The sequence below is a fragment of the Tenrec ecaudatus genome, chromosome 10, assembly GCF_050624435.1.
Source record: "Tenrec ecaudatus isolate mTenEca1 chromosome 10, mTenEca1.hap1, whole genome shotgun sequence".
Taxonomy (NCBI): Eukaryota; Metazoa; Chordata; class Mammalia; order Afrosoricida; family Tenrecidae; genus Tenrec; species Tenrec ecaudatus.
The window spans coordinates 80,561,778-80,577,101 of record NC_134539.1 but is presented as its reverse complement, the minus strand read 5'-3'; the positions used below and the strand labels follow the sequence as shown (position 1 = coordinate 80,577,101).

General features: G+C 57.6%; 1 protein-coding gene across 3 annotated transcripts in view; it reads left to right on the top strand.

The window, feature by feature from the left end:
• The first annotated feature begins 275 nt into the window (after positions 1 to 275).
• Positions 276 to 15,324, top strand: part of LMX1B (LIM homeobox transcription factor 1 beta) — an 88,472-nt gene continuing 73,423 nt past the window's right edge. For all 3 annotated transcript variants that reach the window (XM_075559104.1, XM_075559103.1, XM_075559102.1), the window contains exons 1-2: positions 276 to 414; positions 1,221 to 1,407. In XM_075559104.1, the coding sequence (XP_075415219.1) occupies positions 276 to 414; positions 1,221 to 1,407 (326 nt within the window). The remainder of the gene's footprint in view (positions 415 to 1,220; positions 1,408 to 15,324) is intronic.

Sequence of the window (15,324 nt, the reverse complement as noted above, 5' to 3'; positions counted from 1 at the left end):
CCCCGCGGCTCCGTCTGCCGCCACTGCCGCCGCCGCCGCCGCCGCCGGGCTCCGGGGCTGACAAGCAGGTGACAGAGGAGCCGGCGCGCAGGGCTGCGAGTGGCCGGGAAGCGCGGGGCGGGCTGCAGCCGCCGGGGCCAGCGCGCTGCTCCACGCCCGCCGGGGCCAGCCAGCCGCAGCCCCGCGGGGGCCGCGCCTCCCCGGCTCCCGGGCGGCGGCGGCGGCGAGCGGGCCAGCGGCCGGGCAGGCGGGGCCCGCGGCGCGCCCCGCGCCCCATGGATATAGCAACAGGTCCCGAATCGCTGGAGAGGTGCTTCCCCCGCGGGCAGACGGACTGCGCCAAGATGCTGGACGGCATCAAGATGGAGGAGCACGCCCTGCGCCCCGGGCCCGCCACTCTAGGGGTGCTGCTGGGTGAGTGCGGAGCCGGGCCACCCGAGCGGTCACGGGGCAGGGCCCAGGGGTGTCATCCCGCCCGGGACGCAGGCATCCAGAGCCACGGATAAAGTCTATGGGTGTGCGGGATGTGGGGATGGAGGAGCCTCGGAGACGGGACTCCGGGGGTGATCACCGGAGGGCCAGTAGGCAGCCCGGACCGGACCGGCAACCTGAAGTGCAGGGACACCACCCAGGGGCGGGGAGGGTGGGACAGCTCCGGCCGCCACCCGCTGCCCTCCGTAGGCCTAGGTTCTAGAGCTGCAACCCCCCGCGGGTGTAGGAGCCGGTCACGGGGAGGATGGCAGACCGAGGCGTCACCCTGGCGAGCGTGGGAGAGATGTCAGGTCACCTAGGGCAGAAGGAGGGCTTCTGAGAGGAAACTGCCACCTGGGCCACCCAAGCCAGGGAGCATGGGAGGTTAGGGACAGAAGACCAGGAAGGGCACCCTAGCCCCAACCTCTCCGCTCTGGGTCCCGGGTTCCAGCCGCCGACCCAACGTGGCGCTCGCTCCTTTGTCGTACCCGGGCGCCGAACCTCAGGAGAGAGCGCAACGGGGCCAGGTCACCCTGCTGGATCCCGCAGGCCGAGCCTAGTCGAGCGGGCTGCCGGGTCCCAGGCGCCGCGGCGGGGCAGCGCGGGCGGCCAGCAGGGCAGCGCTCCCCAGCTGCGCGCACCCTCGGAGTCAGAGCTGTGGGTACCGCGCCGTCCAGACTCCCGAGCCGGGCCGGGCTGAGCCGTGCCGCGCGGCACTGATGGCTGGGCTCTTGCCCTGTGCGCTGCAGGCTCCGACTGCCCGCATCCTGCCGTCTGCGAGGGCTGCCAGCGGCCCATCTCCGACCGCTTCCTGATGCGAGTCAACGAGTCGTCCTGGCACGAGGAGTGTTTGCAGTGCGCGGCGTGTCAGCAAGCCCTCACCACCAGCTGCTACTTCCGGGATCGGAAACTGTACTGCAAACAAGACTACCAACAGTAAGCCTCTCCTCCTGCTGCTCCTTCCCCGCCGCGTCCCAGCACTCGCGCCCAGCCGCCCTGCTGCCCGGTTCAGTGGGGCCAGCGCCCGCCAGGCCGTAGGCTCTTCGCCCCGCTGGGCCGGATTCCTCGGCCGGCTGCGCGGGTCGGGACTGCGGCGGCGGCGGCGTACCTTCCCAGCCCGACCGTCGCTGGTAGGGCGACCAGGAGCCTCCAGTCAGGTTCCTAGTTCCCATCCGTTGGCCTGGAAACCAGTCTTGGGCTGCAGAGTTAAGGCGCAGGACGAGGCCCTGGCCATCTGGGGGAAGATGCAGCGGCCTGGGGCGGGGACTAGGTACCTCTGAGTCGCTAATAGAAGGACCCACGGATTGATTTCCAAAGGAAAGCAGGCCCTTTGAGGGAACCAGGCCCCGGCCTGCCGACATGCTTCCCCAGCAGAGGCGCAGGTTTGTGTGGGTTTGGGGGCTCTGCAGCTGGAAGGTGAAGTGTATGTGTGTGCTTTGAACTGACCTGAACTGGGGAGGGGGAGACCCCCTTCCAGGAGACTTCTTGCTGCAGTTGTAGTCTCCGTGGCACATGGAGTACCCATCCTCCTCCAGCCGTACCATGCGGGAATTTTGCATTTGTGATTTTTCTTTTCATTGTTTGGAAAATCAGAATAGGTGGGGAAATAACCTCAAAAGATAGCACCCCACAATCTTGCAGTGAGTGGCAAACCAAGCCAGTCTTCCCCAACAGGCCTCCTTTCTTGCAGTCTCTATGTTAGGGTGCAGCCTAGGGAGGGGTGCCACCAGTCTTGCAGCTGAGGCCAGACCTTGTTGGCCGTGCCCTACCTGTGGCCTTTTCCTCATAACTGAGGCTGAATTTGCATGGCAAGGGATTGGGCACTGAAGAGGGTGGGCAGTGGTAGTCACTTCACTCACCCTGCTGGGGTTTGTGACTGGCAGTAGGGCTTGGGAAGGAGGAAAGAGGGAGGTGGTGAGGAGCCAGAGCTGGAAGACAAGAGCTGATGCGGGGGTCCACAGAGCGGCATTGAGGAAAGAAGGAGGGGGGGGCTGTGGGAAATCTTGAGTGAAGCCTTGAAAGTCCACTTGGGTAGACTGCTCAGTGAGTTCAAGACTCAGAGGGTTCATGGTATGGGACCAACGGGTGGGGGCGGGGATAGGGATGAGCTGGACTGAGGTGCCTAGTGGTGAGTGACGCCTAACCTGCTTGGCCCAGGGAGGCAGACCTGGTGGAAAGTCAGGAACCCCAGGACTCCCATCTCCATCGCCCCACCTGCTTGGTTTAGGCCAAGGAATAGTGTGGCTGCAGGCAGAAGCCCATTGGGGGCAGGAAGAGGGAATTAGTCTAATTGTGTCCCCCTGGTATAGGATCAGGGACTGGGAGCAGGAGCTTGGCTCTTCCTACCACCTGGAAGCTCTTTAAGAAGAAACCCAGGTCCCCTGTGTGGAGTACCCCCGTTTAGACATACTGCCCTGGATGCCTTTGTACTGCACCCTGGGCTGATATTCTGTCTATGAGAGGTGGTGAGGCGGAGCTCAACTGACCTGCATCCTGGCACAGAGCAGCAAAACTGAGATGGGGTTGTCTGAGTTAGGGCTTTGGGCAAGCATAAGAGTGACCCCTCACAGGCCCACCAACCTCCACCCTCCCTCTGCTCTGCTTGCCAGACCCTGGCTCTGTCCCCTCCCTTGAGGACTCAACTTGTGGGGCCAGGAGGCCACAGGAACTGGGAATGCCCCCCCCCCCTCCACTGACTCTCCTTTGGAGCACTTTGCTTTTCTTACATTTACCGGGTTGAAAGCAGCTCTCCAACCTCTTGTCTCCAGTTCCTGCCCTGTGATGGTCAGTGGCGCTTCTCCTCCGAGGCGGGGCGGGAAGGATGCCCCCTGGTTCTGGGAAGCACAGATCCGGAACATCACAGAACTCTAGCTGCATGTTGCCTTAGAGATGAGCTGGCCAACCCCCTCATTTTACAAAGCCGTTAAACAATTGCGACTACTTTGTGGAAACTATATTTGTTTTGAGAGAGGAGGGGCGGAAAGGAAAGAAAAAGTCGCCTAAGAAAGTGTGATCCGGGTGTGCTTTCAAGTGTGTTTTGGCTCAGGAAGAATTGGTGCATCCATCCAGATTCTGGTGGGCCCTTGGAGCTACAAGACCCCCACCCCCAACAGACGGACATTATTCAGCTACTCCAGTTTTCTCCTTTTCCCTCACCCCCTCACCCCTCCAAAAACGCCTGTTAGGTGCAGGCTGGCCGGGTGTGCGGGTGTGCTAGTGGGTGCGAGGCTGTTACCCAGCTGATCTGGTCCCCAGCAATCTCTCCTTTAGTCTCACCTCCCATGTCGTCATTTTGCGGAGAGAGCCAGCCAGGAGGCAGGCAGAGTCCACCAGGGAGCCATGTGCTTGACACAATAAATTAGTTTCCATGAAAAAGGAGATTGCACAATTTATTTTTTTCTTTGAGACATACAGAGGCATATATGTACCGCATCCCGGTGGACAAGGTTTTCAGACAAGAAGCCCTTCAAGTGGGCACAGAACCACATCCCGATTTTGTCTACAACTGCCTGGTTGGTTGGGAAATTAACACAGACGCCCATGAAAATAACAACTTTGGAAAAATGAGCCCTCCAGGCGTCGAGCTGCTGGGAACACTCCTCAGAGCATCTCTCCCTCCTTTCGGTTTGTTCGCAGAGGCCCTGAGCAACCAGACCAGGCCGAGTTATTGTACTATTGTACGCACGATGGGGGTGATGAATTGTTGTTGGGACACATTTAATAGCTCTTGATAAATCCACCGGCACGCCCTAGATGGGCAAGCAGAGTGCATAGCCACTGCTGGGGCATTTTCCTGTGTCTCTGGGATAGGATAAGCTGCAGGGCAGGGTGTGTGTGAGGAGGGGCTTCTTGCAAAAGGCGCATCTTTCTCCGCCTGTCCAGGGAAATGCTGGTGCCTGGGCAGCCTGAGCTCTTTTTCCGGACAGAAAACCCAGTAGTTAGAAACCTGGAACAAACGGGACTCTCCTCCCTCCCCGAGAGCACAGGGGAGAAAAAAAATGACAACACGACCCTCCCCTCTTTCCTCCCTTTTTTCTTTTCCCTTGGCTCCGCCAAACTGAATTATATAACTCTCTTGTCTTGCTGTCTGTCTCTCTTCTGGAAAGGGTTTCTATCCTGAGGAGGTGGCGAATTCCTGGAGGAGGCTCCGGAAGGGGGGAGGGTCTGGGGGAGCGTCCAAAAAGCTGTCACAAAATGGAGTCTAATAGTAACACAGTCCCCAGGTCTGGCTCACCCGTTGGGGAGCAGGATCCCGCATGCCTGGAAGAGCCAGGGTTAGGAGTCCAGTCCATGAGCATGTGGCTTGGCCTCCCGGTGGTCCAGTGACCTGAAGTTCCCCTGGGCCCACGAGGGCTCCTTGGGGCTCCTCTGCCTCAGTAGTGTCCCCACTTGGGCAGATGCTGGGGCAGAGAGGGTTTGATTGTGTTTTGCTCACAGCAGCCCATGTACCAGGGGCACTTTTTACCCCCCAGGTAGTGGTGGCCATAGTGACCCAACTGCTTCTTCCCAGCACTTTCCTTTCCTGGGAAGTGTTTGCGCTGGGAAAGACTTTCCCGGGACCTCACCTCTCCTCTCCTTGGTCAGCTAGAGAGTCCACGGAGCACCCGGTGGCAGCTCAGGAGGCTGCTTTCCTGCAGGCTGCTTTCCCTACCGGCAGCACCCCTCCACCAGTGGGCACCCAAACTGGCATGGCTCCTATTGGATACTTCTACCCACAGCCTAGGGTAGAGGGCCTACCCTGGAAACAGGGTTGGGGGTGGGTGGGCCCCATTCAACAAACAAAAAACAAGTTCTCTTGGGAGGGGGCTACACCAAGGCTGCAGGGCTCACTCCCCCTGCCCCATGAAGATTCGGGTGGCCCTTGGGAGGACACCTCTCTGATGAAGTCCAGTCCTTTGGTGGCAGGCCTTCTGGGTGCTGCAGTCCTTAGCGGAGGCCTTCAGCTTGTCAGCAGCTGCCCCTGCTCACCCTGGATTTCCCAGGCCCCGCTTCGGCCTCATTTGTTTGCCGGTTTTCTCTCAAGTGGGGAAAAGTAGAGTGGTGGAGCTCTTCTAGGGTAGGGGATTGGCACATCTCGGCTCATTCAGGCCCCATCCATTGGCTCAGGAAAGGACCAAGGCACAGTGACCGTGCACAGCCCTGGCAGACCTACCTGAGCCTCTCATATAAAGTGGGGACAGACCTACCTGGGGAAAAGGATTTGCGATAAGGCATTCCCAAGGACCTGGCATCTTGCCCAGCATGTTGTTAACACTCAGAAATGATTGTGTTACTATTATCATCGCCAGCTTGGCAGAGGATACCCTGACTCCCAGGACATACAGTCAGGCTGCCCTCATGGTCAGTCTGGGGCAGATATCCTGGCCAGGCAGCCTGTGCTGGCTGCACTTACCTTTAGACCTTCTCTGCAGGGATCTGGAGAAAGAGCATCCCTAGGAGACTCTGCTTTTTGCCTGAGTGGGTCACTGTGAGGACCCTGCCTCCCGCACAAGCGTGTGTTAGGAACAACCTTTGGAGTATTCGTCAGACCTGGGTCTGCCTTCCAGCCCCACCTCTCCGCGGCTGTGTGATCCTAAACGAGTGGCTATGGCTCAGCCCTGGGTTCTCCTTCAGCAACTGGGAGTGGTGGTAATGATTACAGCGGGCACATTGGGGATGGGGGGTGTCCAGCAAATGCTCTGTGCTCCCTGGGTGCCCCATGCTCTCCTGTACCCCTGGAAAGGTGGGGAAACCTCTGATGGTGGAGGGGGGAAGAGAACAAATGCCAACTGCATTTTTGATAGGGCAGGAGCCAGGGTGGGCTTGGCATGCTGGTCTGGTCTATTTCTCCCCAGTGGAGTGGGATGGGCCAGTGGGAGTGGAGGTTGGTCCAGAGCAGTGATATAGCCACTGGGGATGATCCAGCTCTCCCGGGGTCGGTAGTGTGTAGCTTGGCAAAGCATATTCAGTAATACAATTTCAAATTTGGAAAATGGTTCCCACTTATTGTTTTGTGATTCAGGCGATAGAAAATAAAGCTTGGCCAACACCTTTGAGGTTAACAGTGAGAGTCAGACAGTGGGGGAGTAAGGGGGGGGTAAGCGATCCAAGGATCCCTGTGCTTCTCAGAAAGGAGAGGTTGCATACTGAGGGCTCAATAGAAAGTAAATGTCTAGAAAAGAATGAAGGCAACGTATGTACAAGCATGCCTGATGCAATTGATGTAACAAGAGTTGTAAGAGTCCCCAGTAAAATGACCTTTTAATAGAAAGAAAGAAAGAAAGAAAGAAAGAAAGAAAGAAAGAAAGAAAGAAAGAAAGAAAGAAAGAAGAGGTTACAAAGGTGTAGAAACGCCAACCTCTGGGCCAGGCTGCACAGCCTGCTTCTGGGGTGGGGGGCGTTGGTCCCCGGTGGTGGCTCCTGATTGGCCCCCTCCACCACAGATGTGGGGGGGGTTGTTTTTGTTTTCAATCAAAGGGCCAGACAGAAAGGAGGAAACCCAGTCCTGTTTTGGCACTAGTTAGGCTGAGGGATGGAGGATTCACTCAGTGACATGAATTATAGCTTCCCATTTGTTGGAGACCACCACCACCAGGCACCCCCTGCTGTGGGGAGGGAGGGAGGGAGGGAGAGATGGTCCACTCACCCAAGGAAGACATGCTTTGCCCATCATTTGCAGGTACAGGGAACCCCGGGCCTACTTTTCTCTGACTGCCCCAGCCAGCAGCTCCTCGCCTACCTCCAGATTCGTGCTGATGGCAGCAGAGAGCAAAATCCAGATTGCATGTATTCGTTACCACTGCAGTTGAGAGCGGGAGGCAGCAGGGCGGTGGCAAGGGGTGAGGCGGAAACCCGCATTTGAAAACGTTGATTCACAAAGGCAGAGGAAGCAAAGTGGCAGACGCTTGCCATTTCATCGACTGGCTGGTGTTCTCCATTCATGTCATAAATGTCTCCTGTCATTTGATGCCAAGAGCAACATGATTTGGTTCCCCCGTGGCCTATAGGGTTTTTCTCTTTTTAAATTTTTTTTGCAGTAAATGTTTATTTGTTAATAATATACTTTAAACAGCCTAAGCTTGACCTCAAGTCTCTGCAAGCATCCATCTTCTCAGGAAAATCTTTCAAAGTTTGTGTAATTTTGGGGGGAAGGTGTAAGTGACGGGGCAGTGAAGGGCCTGTGTTTGCTTTAACTACTGCTTCGGAGTGGAAGAGTGGAGTGGCCCGGTATAAGGGGCCACTGTGCTCCGAATGGCAACTTTCTTGGGTTTCAGGCCCCCTGACAGCACTTCCTCGCAGCGCTTTACCTTTGCCCCTCCCCACATCAGTACAAATAAATTTCTGCAGGAGCCCTTCCTTTGTTAGTCCCTGGACAATATTGTATCCATTTCTGTTCAAATTCTTGACTGGCAGCCGCTGGACCTGCTCTGCTGTCCCTGGGGTGCTGGGGAGGGGAGGGAAGTATGGAGACCTGGGGGATTGGATGTGTGTTATTGGGAGGCATTCTCTCAATTGGGAGCCCTGCTCTAGTGGACCAGGGACCTAGGTGCCCGGTGAGAGCAGGGCACCTTTCTAGCCTCATGCTTGGTGTGCTGGGGGGAAATCTTTCTGAAGGAAGAACCCAGATCTCGGAGTCTGGTTCCAGATGAAATGGAGATGTTCAAAGCCCAGCCAGGCCAGTGGATACTGTAATAAGCTTCCTCAGGAACTGTGGAGAGGTTTCAGGCTGGGGATGGTTGTGAGGAAGAACAGGGGTGCCCCCTGGGCTGACAGGGGCAAGACGACCACTGAGACACTACGTAGTTGCAGGAAAATAAGCTGAGCATGCAGGGACACACGCAACCACCACCACTACCACCCCTCACCCAGTGTTGTGGGGCTTCAGAGGTGCTGGTGATGACAGAAGGAGGTGGAGGAGCAGTGCTCTCTCTTGTCCAGCCCCCACTTTCAGCAGGGACTCAGTGACTGCTGTCAAGTGATTGCTATAGTGACTGGACTGTTGGCCTGAAGCTGCCTGGGCCAGAAGAGACCAAGAAGACCAAGGTGCTCTGAAGTCTGTGAGCCCTTAGGTGGGGAATCTTTTTCAAGTGACAGAATACTGGCAATTACAGATCAGGGACTAAGGCGCTCTCTGTTGCAAGTGGAGCAGTCTAAGGGCTACGGGAGGAAGGACAGACTGATGGGCCACCAACAGACCTCCATTTCATCTTCTGCAAAATTGGGGAATAATTTCAGTTTCACATGGTTGCGCTGGGGCTGCATGAAAAAAAACCCACAGGTGCCAGCCAGCATTGGGCAATGTGTGCTTCCTTTCTTCCTGCTGAGGAGTGCCTGGCAGAAAAGCAGCGTTGTGGGCCCTGTGTGGGCGGTGACAAGTGCAGCCTCCAGAGCAGGCCAGCCTCCTTTTCCTCACCTAGATCTCCACTTACTGTTTTGTTGTTTTTGCATTTCCTCCTTAAAGATGGAGTGGAGTGACTTAGTGCTGGCTTTCAGAGGCTGTTGGGTGCGATGGACCCTATGTCAGCTGAGGCTCCTAGATCTTGTGTTTCCCATCAGCCTCTGGAGCACAGCTGGGTAGATGGGCACTGATCAGAGGAGAGCTTTACTGACCCCAGAGGTCAGTTAGCAGGCCACCATAATGCATCCAGAAGGTACAGGGATTGGCTTTTGTTGATGCCTGGGAACTTGGTGCAAGGGGCCTATATTGCCTTGACTTGGCTTGTAAGCCAGGAAACAGACTGAGGAGGTGAAGACACTCCCTCACCCTTCCCCCAGGTGTAACTCCCAAAGCTGGAGGGGCTCCCCAAACCCTCCCATTCAGACCAGCTCCAGACACTCCTGGTTGCCACCCTGATCACCTGTCCAAGAGCAGGGAGTCATCAATGCCCCCTTCGAAGACCCACTGTCAATAGTGAAGGCAAAAGGTTACAATATTGGCTTTCTCCTTCCTTCTCCCAGGCCCGCAGTCCAGGGAGCAGAAGTGGGGCCAGCTTTGGGGAGTCCGTCCACGGCAAGGTTCCTGCCCCTCTTTCGCCTCCCTCCACCCCCGTGGGGCAGTGGGGTGCACAAGCTCCTCAGGTCCAGGGCTCCCCACTGAGCCGCTGGAGGAGCGGCGGTTGATGAATTTCCGTGTCACCAGGGTTTAGCCGGGATTTGGGAAGCGCAAGCTCTAATACGCGCACTCGGCCTTGCCCTTTCTAAAGCATAGTCCTTTCACCCACCGCTGATTTATGAAGGAATCCGATCCCGGACGAGCTAGGCGGGAGCTGGAGCCCAGGGCCCCCGCAGCAGCCTTAGGGTCCTCTGCACTTCGGGGGAGGGGGCCCAAGTAGGTCTTAGGCACTCCTGGCTTGGAATGGGGTGCCGGGCGTTCTGGCCTCCCACAGCTCGGGCTCTGGAGGAGCAGGTCGGTCCCCCTAAACCCTCAGAAAGGAAGCAAGGCTGGCGGGGAGAGTTCTCCTGTGAATTCCGGGCTCAGCACAGCGCCCGCCCTGACTCCCACCGGCAGGCGCCAAAGTAACGAATTCGGGAAATTGTTTTTGTTTCTATCGAAATCAGAGAAAATCGGGAGAAGGGGGAAGCCTGAAACATCCCCCCCCCACCTGAAAAATGTGTCAAGTCCCTCCGATTCTGGAAGAGGCTAGATAGCCAGAACGCCGACTCGGCAGGACACTCAGCCTACCCCCTGCCCCCGCCCTCCTTGCCCCCAGCCCAAGGGCGGAGGGATGACGATTTTTTTTTCCAGATTTGGTTTGCAGGAGGGAATGTGGTTGTATCAATCCACAAATATTTACTCTTAACAGACTTGTATCTGTGGAGATTTCGAACAAAGACAGTTTAGGGGGATTACAAAAACCCTAAACCCCGTTTTTCTCCAGGACTTGGTACTTTAAATGCCAATTATAGGCGAGCCATATCCAACAGCAACCGGGGAGGCGAGCAGGGTCCGGAGAAGGGGTGGGGGCCGAGTCCGGCCATTAAATGTAACTTTTCATTATGAAAAGGATTTCGCTGGTTTTCTCTTCTAACAAGATTATGTCACAAACACAAGTACGGAGGATGGTGCTGAATGACAGGGATCTGTCGTTTAATCAGAGGCTGCGCTGCTCAAACCTCCGAGCCCTTTGTCCCGCCGAGTGAACGACGGAAACTTGCCCTCCTAATCCCCTTATTCATGTCAAGTAGAGAAAAGAAGCCGAGCACCTTACAACCGTGTCCCCTCCACCCCTTCCGCGGGCGGGGAGAAGGGGGGCTCCGGTCCGTGCCCCCCCTCCCCTAGGCCTTTCATTTCCAGCGTGCTCAGGCCTTGGAGCCAGCGAAGCCTCCCTCCCAATCTGGGTGGGAGAAGAGCCTCCTTTACGGGAGCCTCAGTCAGCAGCGTCTGGGAAATGGGGACAACAGCCCCGCGACCACAGAATACCTGGGGAGATTTTTAAGCCCCATTGATAGGGAGCACGGCCCTGTTCTGTCCCCCCACCTCTCAGGAAAGGAGTCGGGGAGAGGGCGCACCCACCACTCTCACTAATAAGGGGCTGGCAAGAAGTGGGCGGCTGAAAGGAGATGCCAGGCTAGAGGTCCTCAGTGGGGCGGATTTCGTTGGGTTCCCGCGGTTGCAGGGTGCAGCACTGCAGAGTTAGCCGTTCCCGGCGATGTGTTGGGCCCTTTTCTTCCGTGGGCGAATTCCTTTGTTTGACCCCAAGCGAAAGCCAGCTTCTCCTCGCCGCTGCCGCCACGGCTCTCGATCCACCGTTTGCAGCGCTTGATCGTGGGGCCCCGGCCGCACCGACCCAGCTCCGCCCGCCCGCCCGCCGGCCCTCGGGCGCGGTCGCCTGCCCGGGGTCGGGCTGCCGGCCCGGACGCCTCTTGCAGCCTGCGAAGCGGCGGCGGGCAGCGCCCAGCCAGCTCCCGGCGGCGGCCTCGGAGCACGGCGGGGAGCCGCGGTGGGCCGCCTAGCAGCCGCGCGGTTCCGGGTCGCTGCACCGGCTGAAAAAAGTCAAAAGCAAAACCAACACCGAGCAAACGAAACCGTGCGTCCCGCGCGCTCTGGGCTCTGCGCCCCAGCAGAGGAGCAGGGCGCCAACTCCCAGGATTTGGGCCTGAAGGACCCTGAGTCGACGGAGCCGAAGAGGGTGCGGGACGGGGGGGGGGGTGGGGACAGACTTTGGAGCAATCGTCTCCGGTGCCCTCAGCCCCTCGGCCTCCTGGTAAAGATCGAAGGCTGTGATCCGGGATGGTCTCCTGGGGGCCCCTGGGCGCCCTGGGAGCGCTCTGGGGACGCCTGGCTGCCCCGTTGTCTCCTCTTGGCCGGACCCTGAGCGCGGGAGGACGAGGCCGCGAGCAGGGTGTCACCTCGTAAAAGCGACAGGCAAGGCCTGTTTTATGGAGAGGGAGAATGGGGCAGGAAGTGATGCTTCCCTCTCAGGCCACGCTGGGACAGAACCCGGAGGACGGGGCAGGGCAGGGGCCAGGACCGTGCGCTCTGGGCTGTTGGTGTAGGACGCTACGCGGCGGCGCGGGAAGAGAGCTACAGCCCGGGAGCCGGGAGCTCACCTCCCGCCGGTGCTCTCCGGGTGTCCCCTTCTGCAATCCCGGCCTGGCCCTTCCTCCCGCCGAGGGCGGGGGCGAGACTTTCTCTCTCCGAACACTTGATACCAACTTTGTTTTTTTGGCAAGAAAAATAAGCCTTGTTTGGAAAGGGGTGGGCGGGGGTGGGGGTGCCTAGCGAGCGAGGGAAGGAGCGAGCCGGCGGCAGAACCAACTTTGCGGATTAGGTTTCAGCGCCTCCGCCCCACCCCCAGCCCCGCGGCGGTGATTTGTGTGCGGGGGTCTGTGACCCTTTGAGGCATCAAACGGCCCGCGGGAACCGGCCGAGTTCAGAGGGACAGTGGGCAGAGGGGCGGCCTAAGACAACGCAGATGGTTCATATCAGCCGGGCCGGGCCCGCGCCCTGGGCTCGCAGCGTCCGCCGCCGGCCTGGGCTCCTCGGCCTACGCAGAGGCCCTGGGTGTGCTGGGGAGACCCCTCCTGAGCGTTCACAGGGACTAGAGACTCGCAATCAACGCCCAGTGGGTCCCAACGGAAACCTGCGTTTGGCCGGCGCTGCCAGGCGTCCTGACCTCACCCGGCTCAGGAGGAGCTCCCGAGCTCCTGGCCTGCCCCAGAGTGGGACCTGGCCTCTCAGCCAGAACTCTCAGGGCCCCACCTTCTGCTGGCAGCTGGGGCTCATTGGGGTCACATTGGCCCTCCCTCCCTCAGTCCTTAGGAGGCTTATTTTTCTCAGGGATGTACCCTACCTTCAGCCTGCCCTGCTTGCTGTCCCAGGTTTGGGAAGCCTCCACTTTCTGGGGACAGTCTTCCCTTTGCCTGTCCACCTGGCTCCATGGCGATCCAATGCCTTTCCCCTCCCTGCCCACTAGATCCCTTCCGGCTGGCCTCTGCTAACTTTGAGGGAGACTTCTCTCCTCTCCCTCTCCATCCCAGGTACTTTGGTCTAGGGTCTTTCTCTATGGGTGGGGGCTCTGATGGAAGAATGGAAGGAGCACTCCACCCCCCACCACCCGGTGCTGGCCCCCAAGTGGCCAGGCCTCACCACTGAGCCAGCTGCTCCTCTGCCCAGAGCTAGGGCAGTGCCTTCACCTGCGGCAGCTCCAGGCCACCCTGCTCTGGTTTCTAGGGCCCCGTTTGGTTTTCTCCTGGCATCCAAGAACCATCTCAGTGACTTCAGCAGAGCCACATTAAGGCCACACCCATAGGACCCTTGGGCTGCCTTAACCTGTCCCATCTGAAAGGCTCATCTGTGTCCTCATAGAAATGAGGAAAATGGGGCCAAGGTAGGACCCTAACTCCCCAGGTGCAGTCAGTTTGAGGCAGGCCTACCCATCTGTCTGCCTGCTGCCAGGCTAGGCATCTTAGAGGTTACTCCAGCATGCTTTCAGAACCCTCTCCCAGGCCCTGGCCTTAACACTAACCAACTCTTCTCTAGGCTGAGGTCACTGGGGTGGGAGGTGAGGGGATCCTTTCATCCTGGTTCCTGAGGGGGGTGGGGTCAGGCATACCTCCACAATGATGAGGTTGAGAGCTTTCTTGGCAGCATGGGGATTTTATTTTCTGAGTTGGCACTCAGAGGAACAAGAGTCAGGTGAGCACAGGGCCTCCCCTTGTTCCTCCATCCTTCTAGTCTTGCCACCCTGGACTCAGCCCTTTCTCTCTGTAGCAGGTCACAGGGAGGCCAGGAGCCTGGCCAGGGCCACGGAGGACCAAGTCAGTTGCCAGAACCTCTCAAGTACTCATCTCCCGGGGTCCCTGCCTCAGGGACCCAGCCGGCTGGGTCATCTGTGAGTAGAAGACACATCTGCCCTCCACATGTTGGAGGCCAAGCAGAGGACATGTGGTTTGGGACGTGTTATCTTAATCATATTTATTAGCCAATCCTGGAGGGAGATCGAAGAAAAAAAATCTGATATTGTTACAATTTGGAGAAGACCCCCAAACCCAGCCAACGACAGATCAGGTGAGGCCACTGGCAGCAGCCAGATTTCAGCTGGATCAGGACAAGGCTTTGGAGAGTCTTCCTTCAGGTTGTTGTAGTGCACCCGAGTCTTGAGGCTGTGAAACAACACTTAATCGCTTTCATTTTTCCCAGAGATCTGAAGCAAAATTAATTACCTGCCTTGACTGATAGTTGTTCTGTTGGAGTGTGGTTCTAATCCTTATTAACATTCTCTAAAGTCAGGCATGAAATAGGACTTTTGCACCACACTCTTCGGCATATGTTTTCCTTTTCCCGGGTATTTTTCAGGCGATCCACGAGCCGCACTGCTGTTCATTATTTTTTTGCCATAGGTCTAAAGTTGCCAGTCCCCAAGCTAGTCCGCGCCCCAGCACGGCAAAGGGGGGTAGGCTTGTGGGGGTTGTGGGGGGAGATGACACGTCTCTGCTCACGATGCAAATTGCTTCTGATTATTGAGCTTTGAATGTTTTCCCCCATCGTGTTTTTATTAAAAACTCCAGCATATTTACGCTTGATGGTGTCTTCAATTAGGTTAGAGAGAGAGAGTTTCCCTTTCTGTGGTAGAATGTAAAGAAAATAGTTGTCAGGACCGCAAAATTACCGCCCAAGCCTGGTTCTAGTAAAGCCTAAAGCCTGGCCCTGCTTTGCCGAGCCCAGCAGGCTGGGGCGCTTTTTCTGAACACTCCAGCTGCTGGTGAAACAGACATAAGAGCCTCCTCTTTGCTGTGGGGTTCTCAGCCCCCCCCCCAGCCCCCCTTTGCCCACTCAGGGGCAACAAACACTTCCCAAGCTTGTGAAGCGCAGAAAGGGGTCTCACTGCATGGTCTTTCTGACAGCAAGGCAGGCCCCAGGCATGGGCAACTGCAGTGGCAACAGCTAACAATCCCTTAGCACTCGGGATAAAAGAGGCTAAGTGCCGCACATTCTCGAATGATGCGTGATGGACACGCTGTTCTGATGTTCATTTCTGAGAAATAAGGAAATAGAGGCACGGAGAAGTTGTGGCTTGCTCCAGGTCGCACAGCTAGCAAGTGGAGTTGGGATTTCAGTGATCCTCAGGGAGGGCAGGTCTGGGGCCCTGGCTGGGGCTTGGCCACCCATTGGTGGCCTGGCACAGAACTTGTGATTCCTTGCTGAATGCCTGGCTCCTAGTGGCCGGTGTTCATTGGCCGTTAGCTGTGGTAGGCGTTTGAAGGTGATTACCTCCATGGGCTCTCGCCCCACCCCAGGGAGAGGCGTGGGGTGTTATCATCGTTTCCCATTCTGACATTTCTGCTGCTAGGTGCAGCGATTTTCACAAAGTCACAGCTGAAGTGGGCACAATAGAGGGACTGTTCACTGGGGGCACCTGTTACTTACAGGCC